At 53.7% G+C, this 14301-nt stretch overlaps 1 protein-coding gene across 1 annotated transcript; it reads left to right on the forward strand.

The window, feature by feature from the left end:
• The first annotated feature begins 1652 nt into the window (after positions 1 to 1652).
• On the forward strand, positions 1653 to 12750 carry LOC128065002 (secreted and transmembrane protein 1A-like). The gene is made up of 6 exons (XM_052658061.1): positions 1653 to 1774; positions 9815 to 9968; positions 10154 to 10468; positions 11063 to 11095; positions 11346 to 11509; positions 12134 to 12750. Exons 2-6 carry the CDS (start codon positions 9881 to 9883, stop codon positions 12203 to 12205), a joined length of 672 nt encoding a protein of 223 aa, XP_052514021.1. The 5' UTR covers positions 1653 to 1774; positions 9815 to 9880; the 3' UTR covers positions 12206 to 12750.
• The last annotated feature ends 1551 nt before the right edge of the window (positions 12751 to 14301 follow it).

Genomic DNA, 14301 nt, shown 5'->3' on the forward strand with positions numbered 1-14301 from the left:
TGCCCAGCCTGAGTCCACAGCTCCTCCCCTGGTGGCCAGAGACACCTCTTTGCCCCTTACTCTGCTCTACACCTTGAAGCAGGTCACTTTGGGTTCTAGTGGAAGGGGACAGTCCACAAGGTACTCACTTGGCACTGCGGACCTCTGGGCTTCCTTACCCCACCTCCAAACCACCGATAACTGTGGGGTCTCCCTGCTCCATGTTCCTTCGAGGCTTCTGCACCCTCATGGAAGGACCTTCAGACTCACTGCCCACACCCCACTCCTGCCTTCCAGGGGCTTTATTGGAAGTACAGGTCTGATTAGGGATGTCTCACACTGAACAGGAACAAACTCTTTCTCCTGCCCCCAACCCCTGCCACACCATCCCTGCAGGGTCTCTCTCTCCAAGCCTCTCTCCTCAGGGGTGTGGGGGCAGAGCCAGGCCCAGCCCTGCACAGGCCCCTTTGTCTCAGGTCACCCTTGGCTCCTGACTCCGCTGCCCCAGATGTGAGCTCCCAGCACACACGATGCCCTCAGCTGAGGCTGCACACCTGCCCCTCTGCCACAAGGAAGACGGAGCTGGGAGGCTGCATGCAGGAGGTAGGCAGCAGGAGTGAGGACAGCAGCCCTCCTCCTGGTCTGCAGGAAATCTGGGCGCTGCTGGTGAGAGCCCGGAAGCTAGCGAGGCTGGATGTGGACCAAGGACTCCAGGTTCAAGTCAAGAGCAGCCACTTGCCTCCAGCAATTTGAAAAAAACGGAGGCTGGAGTCAAAGAATGATTCAAACACCTCTGTCCTTCCCCACCCTTGTGACTCTCACACATTCCCCTTATTCCCCACTTTCAGAGTCTCAAAGAGAGACTTCTGTCTTAGTGATTTTTATAAGCACCTAAACTGTACATGAGAAACGTTCACACCCCTACAAGGAAACTCCTGGCTTCCAGCACTTCTCTGAGGTCAGCACCTATTGGACTCCACCCTCTGGGAATGAGGGCACTCGGGGATCCCCGGGGATGCCTGTTTTGGCCACAGAGTGTCTCCACACCCAGCCTGCTAGGACCTTCCGTGGGGAGGGAGCCAGGAAGTGGGGCTCCTTCTGCTCAAGGGCTAGTGAAGGACAATTTATAGTTCAAACTCTACCACTTGCTCCTATTCACTCTCGCTCCATATCCCTGCCTGTGTCCCCAGCATGACTTCTATCTGGATGGACCCAGTTTGCAATTCTGAAACTTGGAATCAGTCTCTGAGGAGTCTCAATGGGCAGACTCTGCCCAGTGTCTGTTTGTGGGGTGATGTACACAGCAGGGGACTGGCAGGTCCCCAGATCCACGCAGCGGGGTGAACACAGCCAGCTCCCCAAAGGAGGATCTCTTCAGACGGAGCTTGAAAGTGGAGAACTCCAGGAACTGGCTCTCCTGGAAAACTACCACCTACCGTTTTCTTTAGAATAATCATCTAATGCCCCGCGGCTAATAAAAATATAATAAGGAATTCACTATCAAGAAACTCATCTTTTTCCCCTGAACTCAGGGCAGTTCCTGAAACTTGAGTGACTTCCCATAACTTGAAGTTTCCTCCCTGAATGTTGGACCTGGGTGTCAGACCTCACGTGCATGGATTCTGAGTCTTTCTTCCCGCCTCTTCCTTGCTTGGCTCCGCCCTGGAATCATCCTTCGGTTTGGGTTTAGTCCAGCCGCGCAAACCAGCGCACAGACAGGCTGAAGCTGTGGACCGGCTGGGCAGGCAGAGCGCAGGAACGGCGGGAGTGGAGGAGCCGGGGCACCTGGGCGCAGGTGAGAGCTTGAGGGGCGGTGGCCGGGGCTCCTGGTGTCAGACTGCAGTGCACTCACATGGGGGCTGGGTTGATGGAGATGGGGCGCTGAGCTCTGCGCTGTGCGCCTCCCCTGAGGGAGAGAGAATGACAAAGACTTCGAAGTCCTGGTGGGGAACTGCGTCTCTGCAGAGCGGCCCCAGGCTTGGCTCTGGCTCTCTGTGGAAGGGCAGAGAGTTGGCATCTCGAGCTCCTAGACGTCCACCCATCCAAACAGAGCCCCTGCTGCCCGGGACCACATCTGGGGCTAAACACTTTCACATCCAAACCAACACTGAGGCTCTCGTACTTGCCCACACGCTCACTATCATGCACATATACAATTGTGTGCACTCACAGGGGTCACACATGCACACTCAGCAGTCACAAACACTCATTAAAACAGAGTGAAACCTCCGAGACTTCCCCTAAGGTCGAGGGAGGGGGGCACTCCACCGCCTCTTTCTACGCTCTCCTTTCATTTTTGGTTAAGCTGCAGCAGCAATCTAAATTCAATTCACCACCCACTACTGGTGAATGATCTGCTATTTGAAAGCCCCTTTCCACCCCCAGTGCCTGAGGAACCAGAGTCCCTGGGAGGCCCTCATCCCCTGGGACTAAACAGTGAAGGTGGTGGGGAGGTACAGGCCCCCCCCACCTCCCCCGGCCCCCGGGGGGTGCAACCAGCTGGTGCAAGGAGGGGGAGGGTTCTCAGAGGAAGTGCCTTGTGAAAGAGAGAGAGAGGCAGCCCAGCTGATGGGCTGGCCGGTACTGAGGCTGTGAGCCCACAAGGGTTTACAGACTCAGCCCCCAGAACTGCAGGAACTTCTGACTGCCCATGAGGGATCCTTCCTGGCCATAGCAGCAGGGACAGGACACAGCAAAGGCTCCCCGGACTGGGGCATCTCTTCCCTCTGAGCCAGGGTTGGGGCTCCCTTTCAGCTCTATTCTGAAGGTGGTTGGTCGCCTCCCTCCACTCTCTTGGTGAAAGGCCTGCCTGGACAGCAAGGTGCTCACCTTCCCATGTAGATATCTAGGTACATACAAGTTACCACTGAGCCTTTGCATGGGAAACCTGGTCCAGCTTCTCCTAGCTGCTGCAGGAATGGAGATTCCTGCTGACCGAGAACCCCTTGCCCCTGGTCAGCTGATAAGCCTCGAGCCACATACCTACTGCCTCAGTTTCCCCAAGGTCCTGTGGCAGGACAAAGTGCTGGCAACGGCATGCACTTTCCAAGGTGTTCCACTGACTTCCAAATGCGATCAGGTTCCCAGGGACAGCACAAATCCCAGCTGTGTGCTCCAGCTTAATATATGTAGAGACCAGCAGCTGTGACAGTGATCTGAGAGAAGGATGAATTGTTGCCTCACTTTTCCCAACTCCAGAAGCCTCAGGGCCCCTCCAGGTCTTGCCCCATGCATGCGGGCTTCCTATACCACCCCCGACCCTCTGCCTTCTCACCGGTCTCTTCCCCTGTTGTGCCCTGGCCTTTCTGTCTCCAGTTTTCCTGTCCTTTGCAGCATAAGAGACAAGAGGAGAGACTCAGATAGAGGGGTGGAAATGCCAAACTTAAAAACCCATCTGAATTTCAGATAATGAATCACTCTGAAATGTAAATATGTGGCAAATATTACAAAAAGTATACCTATATTTAAAACTAAGACAACAGTGGGACCCCAGACTGATAAGGGCGGCAAAGGTGCCTGAGGACACGGGGAGCTCCTCCCATCCCCAGTCCAGCTCGTCCATCCTCAGACCAGCCCCTCCATCCCAGTCCAGCTCCTCCATCCCCAGTCCAGCTCTTTGCAGACAGCCCTTCTGCAGTCTATAGGGTGGAAATGTCTGTGTCTCCATTGTGCAGATTTGGTTTAGTTGAGACTCGTCTATGGTTTTGAGGATCAGCCGTAACCTGGAGTTCTTCCAGTGCCTAGGCTGTATCGTCTGATGATGAAGAGCCAGGCCCACGGTGGTTGGAGTTTGGGGGCAGAGCCTGGTGGGAAGGGACCCTGGCATTTCCTTGTCCAGATTCTGGAACCCTCCAGAGCCTTTCCCGGTGAGGAGAACTTCAGGGAGTGCATGAAGTTGGACTAAGAGGCTCGTGTGTGTGAGGGCAGAGCCCCGCCATGGCCTGGGGAAGGCTCAGGGAAGACTGGAGGTTTGAGGGCAGTGGGAAGAGCGGCAGGAAGTCCTAACCAGTGCCCGCATGGGAGCCCACACCTTCAGCAGCCTTGGACAACATGACAGAAGATGGCCAGGGGTCCCCTGTGCACAGGCCACACTCCCCCAGGAGGACTCAAGTGGTGGTAGAGAGTCTGTGACACTTCCTGCTTTCATAGTCTTCTGGTCATTTCAGTATCTGGGAGAACATTCCTATAAGTAGCACATCTAGTGACTACAAATGGGCATTTAAGGTGAAGCTAAAACAGATACTACTGTTTAAAAATTGAGTCAATATAAAACAATTTCTAGGACACAGGGGTATGTGAAAAGTGAAAGTGTTAGTCGCTCCGTCGTGTCTGACTCTTTGTGACCCCATGGACTGTAACCCACCAGGCTCTTGCATCCATGGGATTCTCCAGGGAAGAATACTGAAGTGGGTTGCCATGCCCTCCTCCAGGGGATCATCCCGACCCAGGGATCAAACCCAGGTCTCCCGCACTGCAGGCAGATTCTTTACCGTCTGAGCCACCAGAGGAGCCCAAGAATACGGGTAGCCTATCCCTTCCCCAGGGGATCTTCCCAACCCAGGAATCGAACGGGGATCTCCTGCATTCCAGGCGAATTCTTTACCAGCTGAGCTACCAGGGAAGAACTAATTTTTAGGACATAGGGATATGTAGTGTTGTGAAAAGCACAGAGGTTAGGCTGGGGAGGCTGGCATGGCGGGGAGGCTGGCGAGACAGGTTCTCTGGGGCGTTTCCCTGGCAGGTAGACAAAATATGAGAGATTGAGAGCAGAGGGTGGTTTGGTGGGCCTGATGTAGGCTCAAGGGACCCCATACACCTTTCTCAGGGAGCCATGCCCTCGCTGCTGGAAGACACCAGCTGCCCTCCCACCTGGCCTCTGGACTTTAACCTGCTGCTATTTTGCTTTCCTTTTACTTGTCAACACACACACTCCCTCCCAGAGTCCAGTCGGGTAGATCAGTGAGTGTTACAAAAACACTATTTTGCTGTATCACCCCCCTCCATGTCACCTGGTCCAGGTGTAGACTAAGGTTGACCTTCAACTCATTCAGCTCTGCTGGGCATTTGCCCAGAGCTCATTGGAGGGGACTGACTGCACCCTTCATGTGGCATCAGCACTGCAGGGACTTCTGAGCAGGTCTGCAGGGATTGAGCACCTGCTGTAGGCAGGGCATGTCGGGGCACTAGGGGCCCTCCCCCCAGCACTGTGTGTGTGTCTGTGTGTGTCTGTGTGTGTCTGTGTGTGTGTATGTCTGTGTGTGTGTGTCTGTGTGTATGTGTTTATGTGCTGTGTTTGTATGTCTGTGTGTGCACGTGACAGGGTGTTCTCCCAGGGAGTGGGAGTAGGATTCTGGTAGCTTCTGAAGAGGGGTTGCCTTCACCAGGCTAGCTTGTCCTGGCTCCCCATGGAGTGAGACCCTGTGTGGTTCAGGATTGTCAATGAACCCTCTCATTCATCTATTTTCAATCAACGTCCTGGTGGCTCAGAGAATCTGCCTCCGAGGCACGAGACTCAGGTTCGATCTCTGGGTCGAGAAAATCCCCTGAAGAAGGGAAGGGCAACTTAATCCAATATTCTTGCCTGAAAAATCCCATGGACAGAGGACCCTGGCAGACTACAGTCCATGGGGTCACAAACAGTTGAACAGGACTGCGTGACTTTCATTTTCACTTTTCACTCAACATCCCAGAAAGTGTACTAGGAACTTGAAACACGACTCCTAAATTTACAGAAAGGATGAAAGCTGGACAATGAAACGATGAAAGCCAGGAAAAGGTGATGAGGAAAGGTTTTGAGGGGGTGAGTTTCCTTCTGGATACTACAGACCCCTGGCTGTCTCCCTCCCAGAGAGAGCACACCTGCCCTTCCCACCAAGTCTCCTGGTTGCACTGGGCATTCGGTGATGATGCCAGGTCACCAGCAGGAGGCTCCCCCTCTCACCCAGTGAGGGATCACTGCTCTCAGAGCATAGGCTGAGGTGGCATTCTTCCTTTGATTCCCTGGGGGGGTGAGCCCTGCATGTGACCCTGAGAACACCTGCTTGCTCCAGCCTTGGGGCCAGTGGGCAGGCCTACCTGGAAATGTATTTTCAGCCTGGGGAGACTTGGTCTGCCTCCCTGTCGATGGGACACCCAGGCCCACGTTCGATGGGGAACAGGGGGGCAAAGGCTGTTCCGAGGTCAGTGGAAGCAGCAGAGTGGCTGCGGTCCGAGGGGAGACCTTGAGGAGACTGGAAACGCTGGGGGTCCTGCCCAAGGCTTCCTCCAGGACGGTCAGTGGCCCGAGATGAGCACACAAGATCAATCTCCTGCGTGCTCCAGCAGGCTCAGGGTAGGACATCCCTGGGCAATGGTCTCCCTCCAGGCAGCCCCGAGGGCTCTGGCTAGCGGGCCAGGAGTCACTGTCCACCACCAGCAAGGATGCCTTTGGGCCCTATGGGTCACTGGGCACCATTCTGTGTATGAGAACTTTCCAATTGAAGAAAAGTTATTTTGTAAAAAATACTCAGGAAAAGAATTGAGCAGATCTTATCTGAGGTGCCAGAAAAAGCCCCAGCACAGGAAGTTGCAACACCTCTTTCTAGAACCTTCCATCACATGAGATTCTCAGCAGCAAATAATAGTGATGAGCTATTTATGCCCCATCCTGGCAATTGCTGAAAGGCAGCTACTGGATTGTGTCCACCTGTGAAATCTCAGCCTCTCTTGTATTATGCTGAGCAGGTTGGGGCAGGATCAGGGCAGCTGATTTCTTCACTTATTCACCAGATTCTTGGTTCTAAAAAAAAAAAAATGATTATAACCGAGTTAATGTTCTTGTGAAAAACAAACGTCCAAGGAAAGATAAATAGCCCTAGAGAGAGCTTGCCTTCCCGGGGTGAAAACGCATGATGGACAGCATAGTGGCTTGTGCCTCGCGGCTGGCAGGGCCTGGAGATCCCCACATGGGATGGGTGCCTTGGCCAGGGCGACAGGGTGCTCACTCTTCCGTGCCTCAGGCACCACTGGTCCTCCTGGAAAGGAACTAAAATGAGACCTGTGACATGCCACTTGCAAACACACCTTGAGGAATATTCAAGATCTGAGCGTAAAAATGGACAAAATTTGACCGTGATGGATATTGCACCATCTGGGAAGCCTTTTCAAAAGGATACTCTACAGAAACAAATGAAGACTGCTTTAAAACAAAACCCTGAAGCTTTGAAGGAAAGACAGACAGGACGACATGAACACGTGGGGTCTTTATTCCAAAGATCATCTGGGGAGAACTGATGATGGAAACCTACTCACCCTGGATGGCAGTTTGTTTCTTTAAGGGGTGAAAGTCTTAGAAAGCTGTAAGGAGAAGACAGACACTCCCAGGAGGAGGAGCAAAGGCTTTGCAAAGGCAGTGACCATGTGGAAATCCGAAGGGCCAGAAACAGGAGGAGCTGGTCAGCCCTCCACAGCAGCAGGTGTCACCAGGAAGAGGCGGAGCTAAAAGCGAAGGGGACCGGGCTGCTCACAAGCTAAGACAAAGGGACTCCTTGCAGCCACGGAAGTCAGGCTTCAGGATCCAGGGAGGCAGACCTCACCAGCAGCACACTTACTACACAGTGAGACCCAGACAGAGAAGTGGACAGAACATGACCCAGAATGCTCCCTCCAGTGTCTGTGGTTTGTGCCTGATATTTCCAGTGAGGGGAAAGCTGAGGTCTGGGGAAAGAGGGGGCCAGTGTGAGTGTCCTGGGGCAGCCGTGACCAAGGACCACAAACAAGGGATCAAAAAAACCAAGTTTATCCTCCTCCAGTTTGGAGGCCGGAAATCCAAAATCAAGGTGTCAGCAGGACTGCAGGGAAATACCTTCTTTGTCTCTTCCAGCTTCTGGCGGCCCTGGCGGCCCCTCAGTTGTGGCCACATCCCTCCAGTCTGTGCCTCTGTCAGCTCTGGGCCTCTCCCTTGTCTGTTTCTGACAAATTTCTCTCTTACAAGAAACCAGGCACCTTACACAGGGGCCCAGGCTGCTCTAACACGACCTCCTCTTTATTTGTGGCTGCAAAGGCTCTATTTCCAAGGAAGGTCACCTTCACAGATTCTGGGTGGACGTGTGTTGTGGTGCCACCTTTCACCCTTCCCTGATGGATCAGTGGTAAAGAAAGTGCCTGCGGATGCAGGAGAGGTGAGTTTGATCCCTGAGTCGGGAAGATCCCCTAGAGAAGGCAATGGCAACCCACTCCAATATTCTTGTAAGGGAAATCCCATGAACAGAAGAGCCTGGTGGGCTGCAGTACATGGGGTTGCAGAGAATCAGACATGGTTTAGCGACTAAAGAACAACAACATTCACCCCAGTACATACAGTACAGAGGGTGAGAAGAGAGAGACAGGAGTGGGCTGTCTAAGCTGATTCCACGTATGTAAAATCACATCCGTGTGTGTGCACAGAACATGTGTCTCTCCAGTGACTTCTTTCTTCCTCAACTACAAATGCTGTACTCATGTGAGAAAAGAAGACTGTCCTGACGGTAAATTAGAATAGAAGCAAGTTCAGAAAATCAAGGGAAGCGGCAGACAGCAGCACCAGTCACAGGTATCTGGGGGCTGAGACTGTCCCTTGCCATTTCATTCTCCTTGTTTGACCCAGAGTCTCCTGGAGTCAGGACTGGAGCTGGTCACCAATGGCCCCCAGTTCCTGGAAGCGATTCCATCCTCACTTTCCTTTGCTCCTGGCACTTCTGCCCACTTCCACGCAAAACGGAAAAAAGAAATCAGAGACACGGAATTCAAAACCAAAGGGTACCAACTCCATGGCATTCTGGAAAAGGCAAAACTCTGGACACAGTAAGAAGATCAATGGTTGTCAGGAGTTGGGGGGAAGGATGGATGAATGGATGGAACACAGAGGATTTTTCGGGCAGTGAAGCTACTTCTTGTTGTTGTTCATTGCTGAGTCACATCCGATTCTTTGTAACTCCATGGATTGTAACCCACCAGGCTCCTCTGTCCTCCACTATCTCCTGAGTTTGCTCAAATTCATGTCCCTTGAGTTGGTGATACTATCTAACCCTCTCATTCTCTGTGTAGTACCTAATGGTAGCTACATGTCATTATGAAAAGTGAAAGTATTAGTCGCTCAGTCATGTCTGAGTCTGTCCATGGAATGTCCCAGGAAAGATTCCTGGGGTTGGTTGCCATTTCCTGCTCCAGAGGATCTCCCTGACCCAGGGACTGAACCCTCCTCTCTTGTGTCTCCTGCGTTGGCAGGCAGATTCTTTACCACTGTGCCATCTGGGAAGCCCAAATGTCAGTTTTACTGGATGCCAAAGCCTGAGATGAGCATTTGTCTCACAGGAAGTGAAAGTTCAGCTTTCCGGACTGTAACTCATGAGTTCCACAGGAAGACTCTTTTTGTTGATAAAAGCCAATCTGGAGAGTGGACCAAGTGTCCCCAAATGCCAATCCTCAGAATGCAAGAGCGGAAGAGGGGCTGGGGGCATCCAAGGTGGTCTCAGGCTGGTGTCAGGTTCCAGTGGCCACACGAGATTCTGTGTGTCACGACCCATCTCTACAGGACACATGGTTCAGGGCGTTTTGCGTGTTTTATATAAAATTCAAGATAACCCCAGCAATATAATTGGACTTGTCTCCCAGGGACCTGTTTCCTGTCTCATCTGTGTTTTTCATCTGTCTTACTGTGGTCCCACTGCACGCATTTTAAGGTAGAAAGAACAGTCAAGACACAGTGATCAGGGAGGAACTTGGGGACCCTCGCCCACCCTGGCCAGGGTGCAGCCCCTCTCACTGGCTTCTGAAGTAGCCTAAGGGAACTCTGACTCATCAGCTTTCTTTCCTCCAGGGAGTGTCCCAGAAACCAATAAGGAGGACAAGGGACCCCTTAAAACTCCTCCACGTCCTGCTGGCCATGCTGACCTCAGTATCCACTCTCCTCACTCCCAGGATCTTCTGGGTCCTCTTGTTCTTGCCCGCCTTCAGGAGTGCTCAGAGTGGAAGTAAGTCTCATGGTCCCAACTCTGCCAGGGTGACCCCAGCAGGGGAAGCCGGGTGTGGGAGGAGGGAGCTAGATCAGGCCAGAAGGGGCCCAGGCTCCAGGTCGTGCCAGTGAACTCAGGAAGGGCAGTCAGTGGATGTCCTGAGGTCCAGCCATGACCCACACGCGTGACTTTCCCCCGCACAGCCTGGGACAACCCCAACTGCACCAGCGGTGTGGTTTCTGTGTCGAAGGGCCAGCCAGCCACCATGAGCTGCAGCATCTCCAATGCCTTCTCCCACATCGACATCTCCCTGAAAGCGAACCCCACGGCGCCCTGGAAGCTCATCTTCAGTGTAAAGGCCCCAGGAAACTTCTGCCAGGATGGATGGCAGCTCTGGATTTGGGAGGGAGAGGCGTACCTAGTAACTGAAGAAGCCCTGGACACCCAGGCAGGGCAGTACAAGTGGAGTCTGAAGGGGCGCCAGAGACACATCAGAACCACTACCCTGAACGTCTCAGGTGAGCAGGGCGAGGGGGGGAGGGAGGGGCGGTTGATCCCCAAGAGCTTTTCTTTTTGGTGGGCAGGAATGCAGAGCAACTCGGGAGGAGTGATTTCTGCCCACCTGAGGTGACCAGAGCCACGGAAATGAGGCCTGAAGAGGACTTCCACCCTGCCCCACCCATGCTGTGGCTGTGCCCTCTCTGAGCTTCTCAGAGCAGCCCCGGCATGTGTGCCTGCTCACTGTCCCTATCTGCTCAGGGAGCTGGCGCCTTCTCTCCCTGAACACGGCCTATCCCCCCACCCCCACTCCTTGCTTTCCTGCAAACTCCGCAAGTCACCATCGATTCCTCCCCACCACCCTTTGCCTGTCTATACGCAGCCAGAGGCACCCTGAGCGCTGCCGACAGGAAGCAGGGGTCCAGCTTTGCCCCAGACCAGGAACAGTGGGAGGGGCTGAGAAGGCACCCCTCAGCCTAGCCGGGCCCTGTGTAGGGAAACCAGTGAGGCCTTCATGAACTCCTGTATCCAGGGCTCATCTGATACCTGGGGCGGAGGGGCTGTGTCAGGGTAGACCCTGGCCAGGGCCAACCTGCCCTGTCTCTCTTTGGCAGAACTGCAAGACCTGTTCCTCACACCTTCTGCAGGTAGGTGTTCCTATCTTCATCCTGGGCTACAGGAGGAAAGCCCCCAGAAAGCCCCCTCTGGTCTTCCCTCCGTAGGCACCCTCACCCTCTGTGCCTGGAGCCCTGCCCATCCCATGCACCCATCCCCCTGCCACACTCCCACCCATGGGCTTCCCAACCAGAGGCGATGTCCCCCTCGAGGGTGCCCCCAAGGAGGTCGGGGCTCCTGCACAGGTGAACAAAGGAGGGAGGACCCGACCCCTCCCCACAGGCCCAGAGAGGAAGCTGCGCAGTCTCCAGGCTGAATCCCAGGACAAGAGCCAGACACAAGTGGTGTTCCCCATCCTTGCCCTGGTCGTCATCCTCGCCCTCGCGCTGATCTGCATGCTGGCCTGGCGCCGGAGGCGTGGTTCCCCACTCTCCAGGCTCCAGCAGGTATGGGCCACTGTGCCTTGTCTGTAGGCCGGGGAGGGCATCTTGTGTGGGGTCATCTCAGACCCGGCATAGACACTCTGCCCCATTGCCTTGTACCCATCAAGACTAGTGAGAGAGTGGGGAGCGTTTGTGGTCCCAGAGAGCCAGAACCCCTCCCCTGGAGGACCCCACCCAGCAAATGCAGTCCCAGTCCCAGATCTCAGATGCCCCACCCCAGACAGGCCGCTGCATCCACACCGTCCCTAGGACCCCCTGGAGGATGGCATGGGGGCTTCCTGCTCCTTCCAGGAGACCTAAGATGTGTGGGGGGTGGATGTGTCAGCAGATGCACCTGCAGACAGAGTGGTGTCTGCACGTGCCCTTCATCTCCCTCCCTCCCTCCTCTCTCCCCAGGTAAGGAGGCTCTGAGCCCGGAGTACCCAGTGCACTGCGCTTCGCAGAGCCATGGGGAAGTGCCATGGGGAAAACCAGGCAGAGGACTAGGAAGCTTGGCAACATTCTGGCCTCTCCCTAACACACACGCCAAGGAGGGGTCCTTAGTAGGTCCTGGGCCCAAAGTAGAAAAATCTCAAGTTCCAAAGCATTTGACCTAACAGGACCCTCCCCCTCCTCCACCCCACCCAGGCCTGGGCTCCTCCCCAGGGCAGGAGTGCCATGCTGCGGTCACCTGGGAGACGCCCCAGTTTGGGGTCGTAGGCCGATCACGTCTTTGGACCATGAATAAGACCCTACTGGACCATCTTTCTTTGGACCATAAATAGGAACCAGTTTGAGGGACCTTCCAGGAAGCACTTGCGGAACCGAAATGAGGATATCAGTGGCCTGAGATGATGCACGGGGCCTCCTCCACCACCCTCAAAGGGTAGAGCAGCCCCTCTGGATGGGAGGCCGGACAGCTGGCTGCTGGTGGAATCTGTGTCCAACCTCCCCAGTCTCCCCTAGCCCTGGGGCTCCCCTCTTTGCCACCTGGCCTACCTGCTGCCCCTTCCTGTTCCCAAATGTATATCAAACCATATCCTAAACTGTATATGCCACATGTCTTTACAAGAGAAACTGTATAACTCCTGTGAGTGTATCCATTGTTTTTTGTTTTTTGTTTTTTTGGAGGGGTGGGTGGCGGCAGGTCTTTTTATCTTCCTTTCCTCGTTTGTTTCCTTATGATTTGATGACTTTAGTGCTGCACTTGAATTCCTTTTTCTTCTGTGTGTGTATCTATGATAACAGACTTTTGGTTTTTTGTGACCGTGAGACTCTGATTCAGCAGTCTACACATATGTGCATGATTGTTTTAAGTTGCTCATCTCTCCTTTCCAGTGCATTTCAAATATCCTGCCTGTGTACTCTCCTCCTCTTGTGATTACTGCTTTTGCTGTCTTGTCTGTGTGTGTGGATGGTTTCCTACTTTTACTCTATGTTTGCCTTTACGGGTGAGCCCTCTTATTTCATCCTTTGCCTGTTTCTCGTTGTGGCCTTTTCTTTTCAGCGTAGACAAGTTCCTTTAAAGATAGAGCTGGTTGGTTGTTCATTGCATATGTTTGTAAAAGGTACATATAATGTGATAAAAAGGAGGACTTTCTAGAAGCGCTACCTTCAGTGCTTTGCGAAACGTCCACATTGCTAATCCTCAGGATGAGTACACTAAACCAACTAGCAAATCATCGAGTGAGCTGAGAAATGTAACTTTAAGTGAAGAAAATAAAAACCTGAAAGGAGCTGCTGTGAGTCTTACAAGCTACAAAGTCCCACCGAGGGCTTCCCTGGTGGTCCAGTGGTTGAGAATTTCCCTTGCAATGCAGGGGACACGGATTCATTCCCTGGTGAGGGAATTAAGATCCCAAGTGCCGTGGGGCAGCTAAGCCTACATGCCACAACTAGAGAGCCCATGAGACCCGACACAGCCAAATAAATAAATTTTTTTTTAAAAAAAAGGGGTCCAAATACACGCAGAAGGCCAGATATCTGGGAGTCCTCACTCACCGTGAAGCATCTCGGATGGGACACGATGCACGGTGCCTGGCGACGGAGGGTAACGACCCCGACAGCTTCGCTGGCCCCCAGAGTCCAGGTCTAAAACTGACTGTATTTGCCTCCCCCAGGTTAAAGAAAGGTTCATGCCAGAAATGCTGGGTTTGTTCCACCCCCTGGGCCAGGCCCCTAAGACACAGTGGGAACGGCATGTGGGACCGCCATGCTTTGGGGGCCGTGGAAATCTGTTCCATTTTGCCTAAAACAGACCAAAGGTGTTGATGCTTTGAAAGTCATTCAAAGGCCATTTAATATTGCTATTACGGTGGGATGGGCTCAGATTAAGTCATTCAGCCCCTGCACACCCAAGGCAGGAAACCTAGAAAGAAATACTGTGTCTGGGTCTTTGACTGATTTTAATTTTTAGCTTGTTGCTTATCTGTATGTTCAAGGATTTCTCTAAAGGAAGTTTAGCTCTGAGTCCTTGCAGTGCCCTAGAGACCCTTCCCCCCAGGCCCCCCTTGCTCCTCCTCAGCCACACGGGCCCTATTGCAGGCCCTCAGAAACCACAGGCACTCTCTGGCCTTGGGGACCATGCGTGTGCTGATGCCTCTGCTTGCAACCCTGTTCCCAGATAGGCCACTGACCCTCTCCCCTCCTCAGTCCTCTACTCCTGTGGCCCCTGAGTTTCGGCGCCCCTCCCACCAGGTGCTGTGTGTCCTGCCGCAGGTCTGCTAGTCCATTCCTGGAGTCGTCTCCAGGCCACGAGGCACTCATCCGTCTCACCCTCTGCCCTTGGCACTGGCGCTGGCATGTACGGGCGCCCA

The sequence above is a fragment of the Budorcas taxicolor genome, chromosome 19 (assembly GCF_023091745.1).
Source record: "Budorcas taxicolor isolate Tak-1 chromosome 19, Takin1.1, whole genome shotgun sequence".
Lineage (NCBI taxonomy): Eukaryota > Metazoa > Chordata > Mammalia > Artiodactyla > Bovidae > Budorcas > Budorcas taxicolor.